Source organism: Geotrypetes seraphini, chromosome 4 (genome assembly GCF_902459505.1).
Source record: "Geotrypetes seraphini chromosome 4, aGeoSer1.1, whole genome shotgun sequence".
NCBI classification, from domain to species: Eukaryota; Metazoa; Chordata; class Amphibia; order Gymnophiona; family Dermophiidae; genus Geotrypetes; species Geotrypetes seraphini.
This window is the reverse complement of record NC_047087.1, coordinates 269,897,991-269,917,346: the sequence shown is the minus strand read 5'-3', so window position 1 is coordinate 269,917,346 and position 19,356 is coordinate 269,897,991. Positions and strand designations below refer to the sequence as shown.

Below are 19,356 nucleotides of genomic sequence, written 5' to 3'. Positions count from 1 at the left end.
ACAGCACTTCTGCCTGAGAACACACCACTTTGACCAGCCTGTGTTCCTTGTATCTCATCCAAAAATTCAATAGTTTCTAAATTCAAAATTTTAGAAATTATTTTGGACACTATCTCTGAACTTGCTAAGCTGTTGTTTACCTGTGTTTAATGATTTGTCTCAAAAACTGAACCTTCTGGAAGACTGTGAGGGAATCTATAAGATTCTGCCACTTTCTCTTAAGAATGCTCTCTGTGTCATACACAAGGGAGAAATGACACAAGAGGGGTAGAGCCAGGAAGCCATGGTCTGACTAGAGCTAGGTTAAGGAGGCCCAGAGGCAGGGTTACCTTATGGCTCCAGAGAAAGGATGATGGATTGAGACATCTGGGTTTTACTTCCATTGCTTTCAATCCATCCTTCTTTTTCTGGAGCCATATGGTAAGCCTACCCAGAGGGAAGCAGCTGGACCCACTGTAAATATCTCCACCATGAAACTGAGAAACTGCAACCACTACATTCAGGTAGGCCAAATCAACTTGGAAGCTTGAGAGCTTGCTTTTTGGCCTGGCTGGATGCTGACTAGCCTTGCATATCTGCTAGAAACTGTGCTGGTAACCCTGTATCCAGGAACTAGGCCAGAGAACCATAAGAATTGCTAGTGAGCCAAGAGACCATCATATATGCTCTAGCCCTACAGGAGCAGGCCATCTAAAGACTTTGTTATGTTTACAACATAAAATAGTATTTGTTTCACTGTAACTTGTTGAGTATGTGTGGTTTGTCTTACCTGGCCCTGTGGACCTACCCTCATACATGATACCGCATATTGTACCAGCAGTGGGATATTAGCATACCCTGCCAACAGATGTCAGAATCCTTAGCCTGCAGGGTTCTGGGTCTTATAGGACTATTATGTGAGATCAATGGACTAAAGAGATTAGCTCTGTCCTAACAGAGAGGATGTCTTTAAAGAGTTTAGTAAGAGCTGGACAAGTACATTTTTATCTTTATTTTGATTCTTGTGCACACTGCTGTGGGCATACAGAAAACATGGAGAAACTGTTCCAGGTCCTATTGGAAGGGCAACAATAGCAGCAACAGGTCATGCAGGTTGCCATTAGTATATGACCATTTATAGAAAGGAGTGTGCAAATACTTAATGCCATCCATTTTGTAGATGGTAAGGGTTCATGTACTAATCTTGTGCTAATCAGTAAGCACAGTTTAATATAAATGCACTAACTGGTTACAACAGACACATCCACTCTCTGTCTCTGGATATGCCCTACCACAAAATAAATTATCTCTCTCTCTCTCTATCTATAAGCATATGGGTAATGTGCGCAAATTAGGAACTGAGAGGGAAATTCTATAAACAGTGCCTTAACTTAGGTGCCAGTAGGATCCCTACTGACACCTAAATTAATTGTGAAACACTGATTGAAATGGCAAGCAACATCAAATTTAAAGTGCCTATTGGCACATAAACAAAAGGCACTGAAATCATGATTTTGGAGGTGCCTACTGGTGCCTACATCCACTATAGGTGTGGCTAACACTGGAAGTCACATTCACAGATATATAAGCACAGAAGTCTTCATCGGTCAAAATTTTTTATGTATTTTTTCATATAAGTTTAGATTCATATAAGTTTTAATCTAAACTTATATGAAAAAATACATAAAAAATTGTGACCGATGAAGACTTCTGTGCTTATATATCTGTGAATGAAACTCTCTCACAGTGAGCACCGCTGAGGTCCTAAACGGGATAAATTGTATCTATATATAAGGTTGTCTATATTTGATTTTTGAAATTAACCTTAGAAAAACAGATCTTTATTGCCTTATAAATTTGTACTTTAACACTGGAAGTGACATTAGGTGCCGTAAAGTGCCTATGTAGATGTGATTTGCGGCAAAGATAGGTGCCAGAAATGTAGGTCAGGATTTTTAAGGTCTATATTTCTGGCACCTGTCTTTCCTAGAGGCATGATTCTCTAAATGGAGCCATTGTGTGATTGATATGTGATTGGTGGCTGCTTTATAGGTGGCCACTGATATTAGCGCCGTTTAGAGAATTTGTACATCCTCAGTACATCCAGCGGCAAGCTCTTTTAAGCTGTTGTTAAGCTTAATGAACTTTATAGATATATTAAGAAAATATTTGAGTTGATGAGAGGCTCCCATACTTGAAGGAAAAAATTGCATAAGAATATATAAAGACGTTCTGGTAGGCACTAGTCATTGAATTAGAAAGTATCATGGTATATGGTAGTCCATACTTTAGGGAAATATTATCATCTAGTACTACTACTATTTTTTATTTCTATGGTGCTACTAGGTGCATGCAGCATTGTATATTAAACATGCAAGAGATGGTCCCTTCTCGAAAGAGCTTACAATCTAATTATGACAGACATACAGAACAAAAAGGGTAAACATATGCTGCTCATGTAGGGCAAAACAAAGGGATGAAGACATAGGGGGGTGTTTTACTAAGACACGCTAGCTGATTATGCATTCATAGACTATAATGGGTGCGTTAGCATTTAATGCATGCTAAATCGGCTAGTGTGCCTTAGTAAAAGACCCCCATAGAGAGGGTAGGGGATTACAGAGGGAATGACAAATAAATTTGGTGCTTTACAAGTTGGTAGGATTAAGACATAAATACAGCTTCAAAAAAGTGGGCTTTCAGCCTAGATTTGAACCCGACGAACCAAGTATAGCAGGTTGTTCCAGGAGTTTGAACTGTATGTAGAAGCGGACAGGCAGTCAATAAAGCAACTTGAGGAGAGGGGTAATGTGAGCATAACAAAACTGGTGGAATATGAGACATGCAGCAGAATTCTGGACAGATTGAAGGGGAAAGAGGCAGCTTAGTGGAAGACCTGCAAGAAGTAAGTTGCAGTAATCTAGGTGAGAAGTGATGAGAGTGTGAATGAGGGTCTTGGTGGTGTTCTCAAAAAGGGAGGTCCAGATTTTAGAGATGCTATACAAAAAGAAGTGACAAGTTTTGGCAGTCTGTTGGATATGCGAAGAGTAGGAAAAAGATGTTCAAAAATGATTTCTAGGTTGTGAGCTGATGAGTCAGGGAGAATGAGAACATTATCCACTGAAATAGAGAACAGAGGAGGGGAGAGGCAGGTTCAGGAGGAAAGATAAGGGGTTCTGTCTTGGCCATGTTTAATTTTAGATGGCAGCAAGACATCCAGGTAGCAATGTCAGTCAGGCAGGCTGAGACTCAGGCCTGAATTTCTATAGAAATGTTAGGCCTAGAGAGGTAGATTTGTGAGTCGTCAGCATAGAGATGGTACTAGAAGCTATGGGAGGAGATTAGAGGCCAAGGGAAGAAGTGTAGATGGAGAAAAGAAGAGGTCCCAGGACAGAGCCCTGAGATACAACAAAATAGATTGAGGCTGACATTCTTAATTTTTGATAGCAACACTTTTTTCAACATAATAATTAAAAAATAACATACCCCCCTTTCAAGCAGCATTTCTCTAAAATTGGTCATACGTTCTTCCAAAGATTGTACAACTTGATTCATGGAAGTTGTTATGCTTTTATCTTCCAATTCTACCATCTCATCATCTTTAGCCTGAAGATCTTCAGTTCTTAAAATAGATTTTAAAAAAAGAAGAACAATGAAGCAAATATCTTTTAGATAATATATGAACTTCAACAGTGATTACAACAGTTAATTATTTCAAAAACATACCATATTTACATCTAATCAACTCAGAAAACCTGCCTGGTGAAATTAACTGTTCATAAGGATGAAAATATTTTCAAGGAAGTTTTATTTATTTAAGTTTCAAGTTTTATTTAATCTTGATATACCACACTTCACGAGGCATCTGTGCGGTTTACATAACATAGGCCCTCTTTTACAAAGGTACGCTAAGCGTTTTAGCACATTAAGCGCGCGCTAAATCAACACGTGTACTAACCACTAACGCGTCCATAGGAAAAGATGCCCGCGTTAGCGTTTAGCACGCGCTCAGTGGCGTACCTAGGGGGGGGCGTGGGGGGCGGGCCGCCCCGGGTACCAGCCCTAAGGGGGTGTTCCCGGCCTTGCCGTTCAGTCCCCTGCCACCCCCGAAGGACCGCTCGCCCCCCTGGCCTCCCCGCACCACCTATGAACAGCCGCAGCAGGATCGCGAAGTCAGCGTCAGCATCCCTGCGCTGCTTCCTGCGCCGCGATCCCGCCCCTCCTCTGATGTCAGAGGAGGGGCGGGACCGTGGCGCAGAAAGCAACGCAGGGATCGCTGACGCTGACTTCGCGATCCTGCTGCGGCTGTTCATAGGTGGTGCGGGGAGGCCAGGGGGGCGAGCGGTCCTTCGGGGTGGATCGGGGCATCAGGCCTTCAGGGTGGGGCGGGCGGGCAGGCAAGCAGGCTTTCAAGGGGGAGGGGGTGACAGGCAGGCAGGCAGGCCTTCAAGGGGGGACAGGCCTTCGGGGGGGGGTGCAGACCTTCAAGGGGTGCAGGCCTTCAAGGGGGGCAGGCAGGCCTTCAGGGGGGTGCAGGCCTTCGGGGGGGGGTGTAGGCCTTTGGGGGGGTGCAGACCTTCAAGGGGGTGCAGGCCTTCAAGGGGGGAAAGGCAGGCAGGCCTTCAAGGGGGGGACAGGCCTACAAGGGGGGGGGACAGGCCTACAAGGGGGGGGACAGGCCTACAAGGGGGGGGACAGGCCTTCAAGGGGGGGTGCAGGCCTTCAAGGGGGGTGCAGGCCTTCAAGGGGGAGACAGGCCTTCAAGGGGGGGGAAAGGCAGGCAGGCAGGCCTTAAAGGGGGGACAGGCCTTCAAGTGGGGGACAGGCCTTCGGGGGGGTACAGGCCTTCGGGGGGGTGCAGACCTTCAAGGGGGGGGACAGGCAGGCAGGCCTTCAAGGGGGGGACAGGCCTACAAGGGGAAGGGACAGGCCTTCAAGGGGGGTGCAGGCCTTCAAGGTGGGACAGGCAGACCTTTAAGGGGGGACAGGCCTTTGGGGGGGGACCATGATTTAGAAGTACACGGAGGGAAGGGGGTGTTCAAAGAGACATGCATATGCCAAACTTTGGGGGGGGAAGAAATAATGGGTCTGAAAATAGAGGAGAGGGAGAGAGATGATGGACCATGGGATTTAGGGAGGGAAGGAACAGAAAGGGAGAGAAATTGGACACAAGGGATGGTGTGGAGGAGGGATAGAGATACTGGATAGGAGGGTAATTAGGAAAAGAAACGGAGAGATGGTGGACTCTGGGATGGTGGGGAAGGAGGGAGAGATGCCGGATGAAAGGGTATTTAAGAAAAGGTGGATCTGTGGAGGGAGATGAAAAAAAGGAAAGATACCAGGCTTCCTGGGAAGGGAAGGGAAATGGAAAGGGAGGACAGAGTTGGCAGATGGATGGTTAGCATGCAGAAATAAGGAGACCCTGGCAAGCAAGTTATCAGAAGAAAACCAGAGCCTTGGACCAACAAGATTTGAAATATAACCAGACAACAAAAGGTAGAAAAATTAATTTTATTTTCTGTTTTGTGATTATAACATGTCAGATTTGAAATGTGTATCCTGCCAGAGCTGGTGTTGGACTGCAAACGTGAGCTAGGATTTAACAGAAAGAGGAAAAGTCCTTTTTGTTTCTTTATTTTATTTACACCACAGCGCCAGTGTGGTTAGGAGAAGCCAAAGGGGGTGAAAAAGCTATAAAACCCACCAGGAGTTTTGAAAAAAATCACCCAACTGGGCAGGAAAATCGAATTGAAAAACCAATTCAATAGGGCTGAATCGAATCAAAATTTTTTTTTCCTGTATCTGGCAGCATTAGTTTGCGCTACTGTCTTAGACTTTAGGACCTGGGATTGGGGAGAGATGGCATCCTCAGTACTTCTTATTTTAATGTATTTTTTTTCTGGGAACTTATCAGTGTTGCAGTGTTGCAGCTCGAATGGCTAGGAGGTTGTCGAACAGTTTTTTTCTTTTGACGTTTTTGGTTGGAGGGTACCAAAAACGTCAAAAGAAAAAAACTGTTCGACAACCTCCTAGCCATTCGAGCTGCAACACTCGACCCCCAACTCTACAATCAATTGATATCAACAACAGACTGCAAAACCTTCAAAAAGAAATAAAAACCCTTCTATTCAAAAAACATATAAAACCGAACTAACACAATCAGAACTGTCCCAAGCATCACCTGCAACTACTCCATATGTACTTCTAATGTCATGACAATTTAGACATAATTTATGTTATGTTATGTTATGTTGGGAATAATGGTTACATATATGAGGTTCAATAAAAGAAAATTTTCACTGCCTGTTTCTATTCTGACCATTTATTCCATTTCATGGTTATTGCAAAAAAAAAAAAAAAAAAAATTTTTACATGGGGGGGGGGGGGGTGTCAAAAAATGATGGGCCCCGGGTGCCACATACCCTAGGTACGCCACTGCACGCGCTAATATTTAGTGCGCACTAAAAAGCATAGCGCACCTTTGTAACAGAAGGGGTTAGAGGGGCAACTTTGAACATTTCCCGCCAGATTTCCAAATATTGGGTGGAAGAAATGGCCATTTTCAAACCCGCAAGCTGTTTAACTTTTTTTTTTTTTAAATGACCTCTTAGACATCTTAGCCTAACAAAACATCTATCTTTTTTGGTCATTTTCAAAAAATAAGACGTCCAGATGAAACACATCATTAGGAAGTCATTTGCATTTAGGAGGGGCCAGCATTGTTAATAGACTGGCCACACAGACATACCAGCAGAGCAGTGGGGCACCTTAAAGGGCACTGCTGTGATCTTCACATAAAGGGTGCCAGGTATACATCTCACTATAATTCCCTTATAATGTATGATGAGCTTTCCAAAACTCCCCTGAAACCTACTATACCCACCTGTCTATCACCCCAATAGCCCTTATGGCTGTAGGTATCACCTATATGGCAGTACAGTAGGGTTTTGGTGGGATCACACTTTCCAACATACTGTAAATGTAGTGGTTAGAGTGGGATATGGGCCTGGGTCCCCTTCTCTATGGTTCACTACACCACCTACTAGGCTACTTCAGACACCTGTTTGATGCTCTACTAGGATTTTCCATACCATGTGCTGCTGTTATAGAAACAGATATGAACTATTTTATTCAGATCACTGGGGGAGTGGGAGGGGGGTCAGTGACCACTGGGGGAGTGTGTGGGGGCCATATTTTCATCCCTCCAATGGTCATCTGGATAGTTTGGGTTCCTTTTTGTCCCTTATTCATTTTAAAAGCAGGTCTAGACCAAAACATCCAAACTGTGCCCTGGACGTTTTGTAAAATTTTTGATTATCACTGTAAAATCTCCAGGTGTTAAGCCCGCCCTAATCCTACCCAAAAGATGCCAATAACACGCCCTCCCCCCCCCTTTAAGATTTAGATGCACTGAAAAAAAACAACCAAAAAGACGTCTAGAAATTCAGTTTTGAAAATGCCCACTTAGACATTTTGACTAGTATGATGTCCAAGTTCCGGTTTATGGCATCTTTTGGACATCTTTTTTTTTTTTTAATGAGCTCCAAAGTCTATAGCTGTAATAATAGAAAGTTAGCAAATCGCTCGGAGTGATTATTTTAAAATTAATGATCTCGTTGTACTACAGAAAAGACCTCAGTAAACTGTTTTGATAATCTGTCGCTAAAATACATGTACGCTAAATGAACCGGTTTAGCGGGCACGGTAAAGGCAGATTTTAGGGGAATCTGCCCCTTAATAGGCACATTGGATTTCTGACCTATTATCTGGGAGATGGCAGTTCTGTACTAATCTGTACTAATTCATTAAACAGCACATAGCGGCACTTAAGCCCCATTTGGCACAGTTGTCAATCAACCCGTAGGCATCATTTATGGAATCACACCTAACTCAACTTAGGCGTTGATTGGCATTCTAATGTTATGCACCAGTATATTAGGCCAGGATTTTCCTGGCCTAATTTTCCGGCATCTAACACAGATGCCTATCAACACCTAAGTCATACCACATGTGACCAGTGACAGCTTTTATGGCGGCTCCCGACAATGACACCAATTAGAGAATCTGGGATTTAAGGGCTGAATTATCAGCTCTTATGCAGTCAAGTGCTGATTCCACCCCCGGAAGGTCCCAACATAGCTGGTTTTGTGTTCAGCACTAAGGGCTCCTTTTACGAAGGTGCGCTAGTGTTTTTAGCGTGTGCGCACGATTAGCATGCGCTATAGCGCACGCTAGCCGAAAAACTACCGCCTGCTTAAAAGGAGGCGGTAGCGTCTAGCGCGCGTGGCATTTTAGCGCACACTATTCCGCGCGTTAAGGCCCTAACGCATCTTTGTAAAAGGAGCCCTAAGTGTAAAATTCAGTGGCATTTAGGGGGGAATTCTTCAATATATGCTACTGTTAAGATGGGTTATTTTACAACTAGTCATGCTGTTTTAGCAAAGGGTCCTATTTTATCCAACGAGACAATTTGTGATAAAACAGCCCATCTTAACAGTCGCACACACTGATGAATTCCCCCTTTAGCCGGTTAAGTGTTGCTGAAAATTAGTGGTTAGCTCCAACCAAGCAATTTAATCGGTCAGTGGCAAGCTAAATCACTTTCAATATTGGGCCCAATGTCTCTACAAATACCTATTAAAATCGACTGGTTACTTTGTCCTTTCAGAATACCTTTAAAACTAACCTCCACAGTAATATTGTGTAAGAGTTAAGAAACTGATTTGCTGGTCAGAAGCATCCATATTAGCTAAAGGTCAACTTTTCTCTTTGCTTAGAAGATGGGTTACAAATAATCAGTCACATTTACAGTAAGCTGAGAATAAGAAAACATGTTTCTGCTAATAAAACGGAAAAATCAATAATACGCTGTTAACCGTGTCCAGTGAGCAGCCTTTTATCAATACTTATATCACAGAGTGTCTTTTTGTGCAATTTGATGCTAAAATAATATTGTATTAGTGGTTTTCTAAAACGTTATTTTGTCAATTTTCATGTTATATGGGTGACTGTTTTATTGTGTTAAGGAATTTTATTTTCTCATAACAGCTTGCAAACTCCACAATCTGAAAGAACAAACCTTGGTAGTTTTCTGATTGTTAAAAAGAGAGAGTTCTGAAGATGATAAGAGAGTGTTTTTCCTCAGCTGTAGGAAAAGGAACTGCTACGTCTTGCTTTAAATCAATTTTGCTCATTGGAGAAAGTAAAGAAAATAAAGGAAACTGTGGCTACTAGAATTTCCTTTATTATGTTAAAACATATATTAAGAATGAGCATAGCCAAAAACATTTCAGTTTGTTTTCTGATTGTTCTGAATTTTTCCCAATTCATAGGTCTTTTCAGCTTGTTTTACATATTCATTTTAATTGGGACTGCAAATTTAGGACTCTTTTTAGTGCATGCTAAAAAAATTAGCATACGTTAAGAGCCATATAGCCCATTTTATTCCAATGGGCTTTTTCACATTTAGGCCTGGATTCTCTATTTGGTGCCAATATCAGCAGCTGCCTAAAAGGTGGCCACTGATTACATGTCAACCACATTGGGCAAGATAGGCGCCAAAAATGTAGGCCATGGTATTCCAGGCCTACATTTTATCTCTTTAGTACCTGAAGATTAGAGGGTAGCCAACATTACGCCAATTTTAAAAAGGGTTCCAGGGGAGATCTAGGAAATTACAGACTGTTAAGCCTGACTTCAGTGCCAGACAAAATGATGGAAACCATTATAAAAATTAAAATTGTGGAACACATAGACAAACAAACTGCACTGTGGAGTGGTATACGTCACAAGGACGGTCCTAACTTCCACAGTAAGGGACCAGGGTACCACAAAAAAATGAAATGTTCAAAAGTAAACAGTGTGGAACCAGATCCTTGACTTCCAAGAGTTTAAATGGTTTAATTTATTAAAGTCTTTATCAAATTAAAATATCACAATGTGCTAAAAGCCAAACACATTCCAGGAAAATAACATGATTTAATAAGACAGAGTCAGCATGGGTTCAGTCAAGGGAGATCTTGCCTCACCAATTTGCTTGACTTCTTTGAAGATGTGAATAAACCTGTGGATAAAGGTGACACAGTTGATGTAGTGAATCTAAATTTTCAGAAATCTTTTGGCAAAGTTCCACATGAGAGGATCCTGAGAAAACTAAAGAGTCATGGGATAGGTGGCAAAGTTCAGTTGTGGATTAGGAATTGGTTATTGGATAGAAAACAGAGGGAAGGGTTAAATGATCAATTTTCTCAATGTAGGAGAGTAAACAGTGGAGTGCCGCAGGGATCTGTACTGGGACCAGTGCTGTTTAACTTATTTATAAATGATCTGGAAATTGAAACGATGAGTGAGGTGATTAAATTTGCAGATGACATTAAACTGTTCAAAGTTGTTAAAATGCATGCGGATTGTGTAAAATTGCACGCCGACCTTAGGAAATTGGAAGACTGGGCATCCAAATGGCAGATGAAATTTAAGGTAAACAAATGCAAAGTGATGCACATTGGGAAGAATAACCCAAATCACAGTTACCAGATGCTAGGGTCCACCTTGGTGGTTAGTGCCCAAGAAAAGGATCATTGTAGACAATATGATGAAACCTTTTGCCCAGTGTGCAGTGTTGGCCAATAAAGCAAACAGGATGCTAGGAATTATTAAAAAAAGGGATGGCTAATAAAACTAAGAATGTTATAATGCTACCAGTATCAGTCCATGGTGCAACCTTACTTGGAATACTGCGTTCAATTCTGGTCTCCTTATCTCAAGAAAAATATAGCAGCACTAGAAAAGGTTTAAAGAAGAGCAACCAAGATGATAAAGGGGATAGAACACCTCTCATATGGGGAAACATTAAAAAGGTTAGGGCTCTTCAGCTTGGAAAAGAGATGGCAGAGGGGAGATATGATTGAAGTCTACAAAATCCTGAGTGGAGTAGAACGGGTACAAGTAGATTGATTTTTCACTCCATCAAAAATTAGAAAGACTAGGGGACACTCGATGAAGTTACAGGGAAATACTTTTAAAACCAATAGGAGAAAATATTTTTTCACTCAGAGAATAGTTCCTCCTATTGGTTTTAAAAGTATTTCCCTGTAACTTCATCGAGTGTCCCCTAGTCTTTGTAATTTTTGACAGAGTGACAAAAGTGGTTCCAGAACTTAATAGTTAAGCTAGGTTGTCATAAGAGCAGATAGCGTAGCTGGTTTTAAGAAGGGTTTGGACAATTTTCTGGAGGAAAAGCCCATAGTCTGTTATTGAGAAAGACATGGGGCAAGCCACTGCTTGCCTTGGATCGGTAGCATGTTTAAAACCACTTTTTTGCTACTATTGTTCTTTATATTCAGTAGTTCTATATAATATTTAGCTCGGTGTTGTCACCCTAGCTAAGTATTATATAGAACTATTGAATATAAAGAACAATAGTAACAAAAAAGTGGTTTAAACAGCAATAAAATAAATATGAAAAATGTATGCATAAAAGGGAAAGACTCAGATCAATGATAGCCCACACGAATGGCCAATTAACCAAGATTAGTTCTGACAACTGACTGTGGGCACTTGAGACCTGTAGTCTCTATTCCTGATATTACTAAGCAAAGATCTTCTTGATCTAAAGTTAGTCTTTGTATAGGAGACTAGTGTGGGTTTTACCATACTCTATTATTGAGATGTCCTGGGGAAATCCACTGCTTATTCCTAGGATAAGCAGCATAAAATCTGTTTTACTACTTGGGATCTAGCTCGGTACTTGGGACCCGGGTTGGCCACTGTTGGAAACAGGATACTAGGCTTGATGGACCACATGAGCCCATACGAATAGCTACTGCATGCTAAAACCAGACAGCATGGGAAAATCCTGCACTAGTGGCTTAGTGTGGGTCGGGGCAAGCAAATGGTGAAGAAGTGGCAATAGGGCAATCACTGCTCATATGGAAAGATGATCGAGACTACTGCATAGGGTTATTGGCACCATTTGAAACCTAGAGCCCAGTAGTGTAGCTAGGCTGAGAGGCAGCCTGTGGCGGTGGCGTCTGTTCCCCGCCCTCTTCTCTGCCCCTCCCCCCTCCCATCTGCTCCTTCCCTGTACCCCTCCTGCCGCATGCGTGCTCCTCTTCCCTTCCTCTGTATCTCTTTAATGTTCACGGCGTGAGCAGCAACCCCAACATGCCGCTCGCACCAGCTCTGACCCACCTCCAAGGTGCGGGTTCAGGAAGTGACATCAGAGGAAGAGTCAAGGCTGGTGCGAGCGATAGGTTGGGGTTGCTGCTCATGCCGCAAATGTTAAAGAGCTTTGAGGGAAGGGAAGGGGTATGCATGCAATAGTGGGGGGGGAGGGGCAGGGAAAGAGTGGAGGGTAAAGAGGAGGATGGTTGCCGGCGCCCCCACCAAGATGGCACCCGGGGCAGACCATGCCCGTTATTCCCCCCCTTACTACATCACTGCTGGGGCCAGATGTAAGTAAGGCTCACTCTCCATTCTGTTAGACTATCAGGGATTACCTGAGGTGAGTCCATGGTGGTAGTGTGGTCGGGGGGAAGGGGGGGTCAGGGCATCAAGGTTCTATGGCTCAGAGGTTTACTCTTTTGGAGAGAACTGATAATTGGTGGTGATGGTGGTGGTGAGGGGGGGGGCTTTTGAAGGGGTTGCTCTCAGGGAGTGGGTTTTCTATGTGGAAGGGCACTTGATCAGGGAGTTTGAGTGGGATAATTCATTTCTAAGGGCTTCCTTTCCATGGATGGGAAGTTCTTGATTGGGGGATTGGATCAGATGGGGAAATACTGATAGGGGGTGGGAGAGGTGAGTTTCTCCACTGCAGATGTTGGTGTAGCTGTTAGCTTGAACTGTTATAAGCTTTGGCAGATAATGTGGGTGCACTCACACCAACTGTCAAGGCTAGGGCTATAGCAAGGTATGTGCGGCCACTGCAGTCCTACAGGGCACAAGGGAAGCAGGGATGACAAAACTGTAGCCCGTCTACTGAATTCTCTTGGCTGGCTGTGATGAAGTGGGTTGGGTGAAAGCACTAGGGAGTATATTAGAGAATGACATGGGGAAAAAATCTGTCTCCGTTACTGCACCGTCCCCGGCCCACCATCCTCTGCACCGCCCCGTCACCGCCATTCCCTTCACCGCCCCATCACCGTCACCGCCATCCCTTTCATCGCCCCGTCACCGTCCCCGTCTAGCACCCATCTTCTTCCCTCCGCTCCCCCATAGTCTGGCATCTGTCTTCTTCCCTTCCAGTGACTTCTCCCCACTCTGCCTTCCACATTTCCTTTCAGGGTCTGTTCCTCTCTACCCTCTTTCAATGTCTGTTCTATTCCTTTCCACCACCACCCTTCCCTCCCTCCTTTACCATCTGTTCCTTTCTACCACCCTTCTTTCATATCTTCTATCAGTCCCCCCACCATCACTAGCAGTATCTCTTCTCCCTTACCATGAGCAAATAGAACTTCTGAAAATTGTATTGCTGAGGCATTATTTCTAGTACACCTTTTTTTCCAGATGGATAATGACATCAATTTTATAATTCTTACTGTCTGCTCTGATTTCATTCACAATTTGGTTTGTGTTTTGTACCTGAGGATTCCATGAGGCATTTAACCTTTTCCTATCTCTTCTGTGATTTCAAGTTGATTCCTTCAATAATGGAGTCTCAAGGCAGTAGCAGTTTTCTATTTTGGGCTCTTTTGACATTGTTTAAGGGATTTCTTGTACATTTGGTGCTTGTCTTCTTTGATGAGGTCACTTCAGAATCTATTTCCAAGGAAGAAAAACTTTTTCCCTTTCACCCCCTCCTTCTTTGTGTGAGCCGGAACACGCGGTCCCCGCAAGCAAGTAATTTTATATCATTTTCATTCTATTCATTCATAGAAATTAAAGTCTAGATAATGCCAGTCACATAACAAAACATGATTTTACAAAAATAATTCCCTGCACAGTCAAGCCTGCAAGGATTACTAGATGTCTTTCAGCAGCTCCCCTCCCTCCCTCCCCCTTACCTTTGTGGCCAAGTCAAAATGATCTACCAACAATAAAATTTTAAAAACACAAAGAACGCTGTACGCAGAGAAAATGTTAATTATCATTTATATTCCGCGGGTTTTCAAAGAGGTCAAGGCAGATGACTTTATGCAATGTCACCTCAGTAACAACTATACAAAAATAGACAAATATTCCCCCTCCCTTTTTACTAAACTGCAATAGCGGTTTTTAGCGCAGGGAGCTACGCTGAATGCCTCACGCTGCTCTCGACGCTCATAGGCTCCCTGCGCTAAAAACCGCTAATGCATTTTAGTAAAAGGGGGCCATAGTGCAAAATATAGACAGCAGATATAAATTCTCAAAACGGACACATTTTGATCACTAAGTTGAAAATAAAATCATTTTTCCTACCTTTTTGTCTGGTGATTTCATGAGTCTCTGGTCCTTCTTCTGATCCTTCTTCTTTCTTCTCCTGCCCCCCCTCTTTCTTTCTCTCTCCCCCTGGCTCCCCTCTTTATTTCTGCCTTTCTTTCTCTCTTCCCCTGGCCCCCCTCTTTATTTCTGCCTTTCTTTCTCTCTCCCTCTGGCCTCCCTCTTTATTTCTCTCTCCCCCTGGCCCTCCTCTTTCTTTCTGCCTTTCTTTCTCTCTCCCCTTGGTCCCCTTCTTTCTTTCTGCCTTTCTTTCTCTCTCCCCCTGATCCCTCTTTATTTCTGCCTTTCTTTCTCTCTCCCCCTGGCCCCCCCTCTTTATTTTTTCCTTTCTTTCTCTCTCCCCCTAGCCCCCACAAAGCCATCGTGCCAATTTCTCCACTTCCACGATTCTTTCCCTACCCTCACCCCCAAGCCAGCAACCGATTTCTCCCTGCTCCTTCCCCGATGTCCTGAACTTCATCGGGCAGCACCAGCATTCACAATTCACTGCTGTTGCCCACTTCAGGAAAACAGGAAGTAGGCAGGACCCGGAAGAGAACAAGGCCTGAAGCCGGCAACAGCAGCGAATTGTAAACGCTGCTGCTGCCCGAAGAAGGTAATGGAGCACCGAGGCAGACTGCTTCTCCCCATCCCAGCCGAACCCCCGCTAACCCTCCTATCTCCCCCCGTGAACCTTTCTGACCCTCCCAGCGAGAGCAGCACACCTCCTTCGCGGCTTTCTCCTCCCTCTGCCGCGTCACTGATGATGTCATCAGTGAGGCGGCAGAGGGAGGAGAAAGCCGACGCTACTGGAGGGAGGTTTGCTGCTTTCGCTGGGAGGGTCGGAAAGGTTCACTTGGGGGGGGGAGAGATAGGAGGGTCAGCGGGGGTTGGGCTGGGAGGGGGAGAAGCAGTCTGCCTCGGTGCTCCAAGGCCTGACGCCATTACCTTTTTCGCCCCTCCCCCCCCCCTTGGTACGCTACTGCTCTCCAGCTCTCCTTAGTTTACCGGTTTTCTTTTCGGCGACCGGCACGCTTTCAAAGAGCCGCGCACGTGCGGCTGCTCAAAGTTCAATCTTCTGCTCTGCTGCAACTTCCTGTTTCCGGTTGGGTCAGAGCAGAAGATTGAATACTGTGCAGCCCCGCGTGCGCGGCTCTTTTGAAAGCGTTCCGGTCGCCGAAAAAGAAAGCCGGCAAACTAAGGTGAGGTGGAGAGAGGAAGCTGGTTAAACGATCGAGCCGACGTGTGGGTGGGCGGGTGGGGGCTGCGGGGACCGCACGATCCTTTATGCCTCACTGTGGTGACAAGACCATTCACCGCTCCATGGGACGGTGATGGCCTTGTCCCCGTCCCCGCAGAGGCTGCTAATTTTCATTCCCCATTTTTGGCGGGTTACCCGCGGCTAAACGCAGTAGCCGCGGGTAAACCGCCACCGTGTCATTCTCTAGAGTATATCATACAAGGTGCTTTTGTAGCTTGGGATGCTCTTGGCCAAGGCATGAAGTACCCATGTGGTAGGTATCTTCACTATGTGAGCCATGTGACAGTTTAAGCCAGTTCTTTTTTATGCTGTTTCTGTTTTGTGGTCGAGCGGGGTCAGGCGGGAGTATGGAGAGGTCCGTACAACCCTCCTACCTCTCTTTATTTTTGTTCCAGGAATCATTGGGGGGGAAGGGGGGAGAGGAGAGGACCAGCATTATTATTATTTTTTTAATGGGACCAAATATTGTGTGCGTCTAACACACACAGACACGCACGCACATTAGCTGCAAAACCTCATCATAATTTAGTAAATAGAGCATAGTGCATTGCATAACTTACTTATTTCTTTTTGTTTTTGTGCTGTGATCTTCATTTACTTCTTCGGGAGAAGTGCCATCATTTCTGATTGCTAGGAAAGATACGTAAAAGTAGTATATTATGAAATGTCCATCCTTTTTTCCACGTTTTCTTAATATAAGCAGTTAGAAAAGCACCTTCCATGAATATTGTTTATATGTTTTTCACTACAGCATTGGTTTTTATGTTCTGAATCTCAAAGATAAAGGATTCTTAATAATATTTATGCAATTGAGCAAAATGATGAATATTTTGCTGACCACAAAACCTATTACTTTATGCTTACAGACGGTCCATACAAAGTTATACGTATTCAGACAGCTTTTACATTTAAGTCAGCCAGTTAAGTCACTTAGGGTCATATTCTATATATGATGCCTAAAAAAATCAGCACTGAAAAGGATGACCCATAGCGCAATTGTATAAAATACCTCCATAGATATGCGCAGTTTATAGCATCACTCTTAGCGCCCATATTCTTGACTAACATTTAGGGCTCCTTTTACAAAGGTGTGTTAGGGCCTTAACGTGCAGAATAGCGCGCAATAAAATGCCGCGTGTGCTAGCCGCTAACGCCTCCTCTTGAGGAGACTGTAGTTTTTCGGGTAGCGCGTGCTAATCCAGTGCGTGTGCTAAAAACGCTAGCGCATCTTTGTAAAAGGAGCCCTTAGGCACACCCATATATGCCTAAATATTTGCACCTAAATTGTTTGCAGATCGGGCATATTCTATACCACAATGCCTAACTTTTAGGAACGCCCATTACCCTCACATGCTTCTTCCTTGGCCACGCCCCCTTTTAAGATTTGCATACTAGAATTTATGTGCACCACTTTATAGACTATGCTTAGAAAGTTGCATGCACAAATTCTAGTTCATGCCAATTAATCATAGTTGTTAATTGCCAATTATTGGCACTGATTAGCTTGTTAAGCAATATGTTATGTGCACATATCGGCAATTCGAACAGATTTGCGCATCTGATGTTGGTCACGCTATACAGTATCAGGGCTTTACAGCTTCATGGAGGTAATTCTGTAACTCACCACTTCAAATTAGATACCACAGTGGGGCAGCATCAATTTAATAACAGCACTTAAGAGTAGATTCACCTAAAGTACTATAGGAAAAATAGGATACATCTGCTTTGCTGCGCCATGTTTTAATCAAGGTGAACATTTTCTCTTGGTCATAGAAACATAGAAAAAGACGGCAGATAAGGGCCGCAGCCCATCTAGTCTGCCCACCCTAATAACCCTCCCCTATTTAACTCTGTGCAGAGATCCCACGTGACGATCCCATTTCTTCTTAAAATCAGGCATGCTGCTTGCCTCGATCACCTGAAGTGGAAGTCTATTCCAGCGATCAACCACTCTTTCGGTGAAAAAGTATTTCCTGGTGTCGCCGTGCAATTTCCCCCCCCCCCCTGATTTTCCATGGATGTCCTCTTGTCGCCGTCGGACCTTTTAAGAAGAAGATATCTTCTTCTACCTCGATACGGCCCGTGAGGTATTTGAACGTCTCGGTCATGTCTCCCCTCTCTCTGCGTTCCTCGAGTGAGTATAGCCGCAATTTGTCCAGCCCTTTCCTCGTATGGGAGATCCTTGAGTCCCAGACCATCCGGGTGGCCATTCGCTGGATTGACTCAAGCCTCAGTACATCCTTGCGATAATGAGGCCTCCAGAATTGCACGCAATATTCCAGATGGGGCCTCACCATAGATCTATACAACGGCATAATGACTTCAGGCTTACGGCTGACGAAACTCCTACATATACATCCTATGATCTGCCTAGCCTTAGATGAATTTAGTAAAGTTGGTCTATGGAGAAGGTATATAGACGATATCTTCTTTTTGTGGAATGGGGAGTGTGACAAATTGGGGGAATTCCTAAATGAGTTGAATCAGGCAGATCCCAACATAACTCTTACTCATGAAGTAAGTAGTGATAAGGTATCCTTTTTGGATATCCAAGTAGTAAAATCTCAGATCAACTCTCAAGTGTGTTACGATACTACCCTTTATAGGAAACCGTCCAATCGGAACACTCTCCTACATTATCACAGTTATTATCCAAAACCCCTTAGGGATAGTATCCCGGTGGGACAATTTTTAAGGTTGCGGAGGATCTGCTCTGATGAGTGGGATTTTCAGCAGCAGGCCATGCTTTTATACACAAAGTTTATGGAGAGAGGTTATCCTCCCCGGGTAGTTAAACGGGCATGGAAGAGAGCCCGTAACTGTCAGCGGGAGTGGCTATTTCGTCCCCAACAAAGGGAGAATAGTGGAGCCGTGGTATGTGTATTGCCTTATTCCAATCGAAGTCAACAAATTAGAAAAATCATTTTGAAACACTGGCCAGTGCTGCAGGTACATGAGAGCTTGAACGACAGCCCTTTATTTGCCCATACTAGGGGCCGGAATTTAGGTCAGATTTTGAAACATCGTGACCCTGTCCAACAGAACAGAGAGGGTCCTCACGTACATTGTCATCAGTGTGTGTATTGCCCTCATGTCCTCAACACTGACCAAGTGGTAATTCCTCAAACAGGGGGTAAGAAATTTTATTTAAGAACAGGCACTAATTGTTTGTCATCTGCAGTAATATATTGTATTATTTGCCCTTGTAGGCTGTATTACATAGGTCATACCCGGCGTGCTATTAAAATCCGCATTGCCGAACACTTGAGCAATATAAGATGCAAACGTGTAACTGCCCCCCTGGTGAGCCATTGGATTGAGCAACAACACTCTATTGAGGAATTACAATATACTGTTCTTATGTGTGCTTATAAAGAATCTGGAAATATCACTCAACATCTTCTTTATTTGGAGCAGAAGTTTATATTCCAATGGCATACCTTGGCCCTCACAGGATTAAACAATGATATTGAATGGTTTCAATTATAATCAATCATGATGTCAGAAGTGATGATGTAGTAGGTAGTAAAAGGGGAGTGTATTTAAAGCGTGGCCTGCTGGGAAGTTCTTCTTGTCAGTAGTGCGTGTGTGAGCAGTATGGAGTGTTTGTGCCGGTAAGTTGTAGAGAGAATGTGTACATTGAGTATTTCAAATGTAGTGTTTATTAAGTTAGCAAGCTGTGTGGTGCAGTGTTGATTTGAGTTATCTTGTAATTGTAGTAC

The 19,356-nt window shown here is 43.7% G+C and overlaps 1 protein-coding gene across 2 annotated transcripts in view; it reads right to left on the bottom strand.

Annotated features, from left to right (window-relative positions):
* TCERG1L (transcription elongation regulator 1 like) overlaps positions 1-19,356 on the bottom strand; it is a 449,140-nt gene that overhangs the window by 23,129 nt on the left and 406,655 nt on the right. For both annotated transcript variants that reach the window (XM_033943432.1, XM_033943433.1), the window contains 2 exons: positions 16,195-16,264; positions 3,466-3,601 (listed from right to left, as the gene is read on the bottom strand). In XM_033943432.1, the coding sequence (XP_033799323.1) occupies positions 3,466-3,601; positions 16,195-16,264 (206 nt within the window). The remainder of the gene's footprint in view (positions 1-3,465; positions 3,602-16,194; positions 16,265-19,356) is intronic.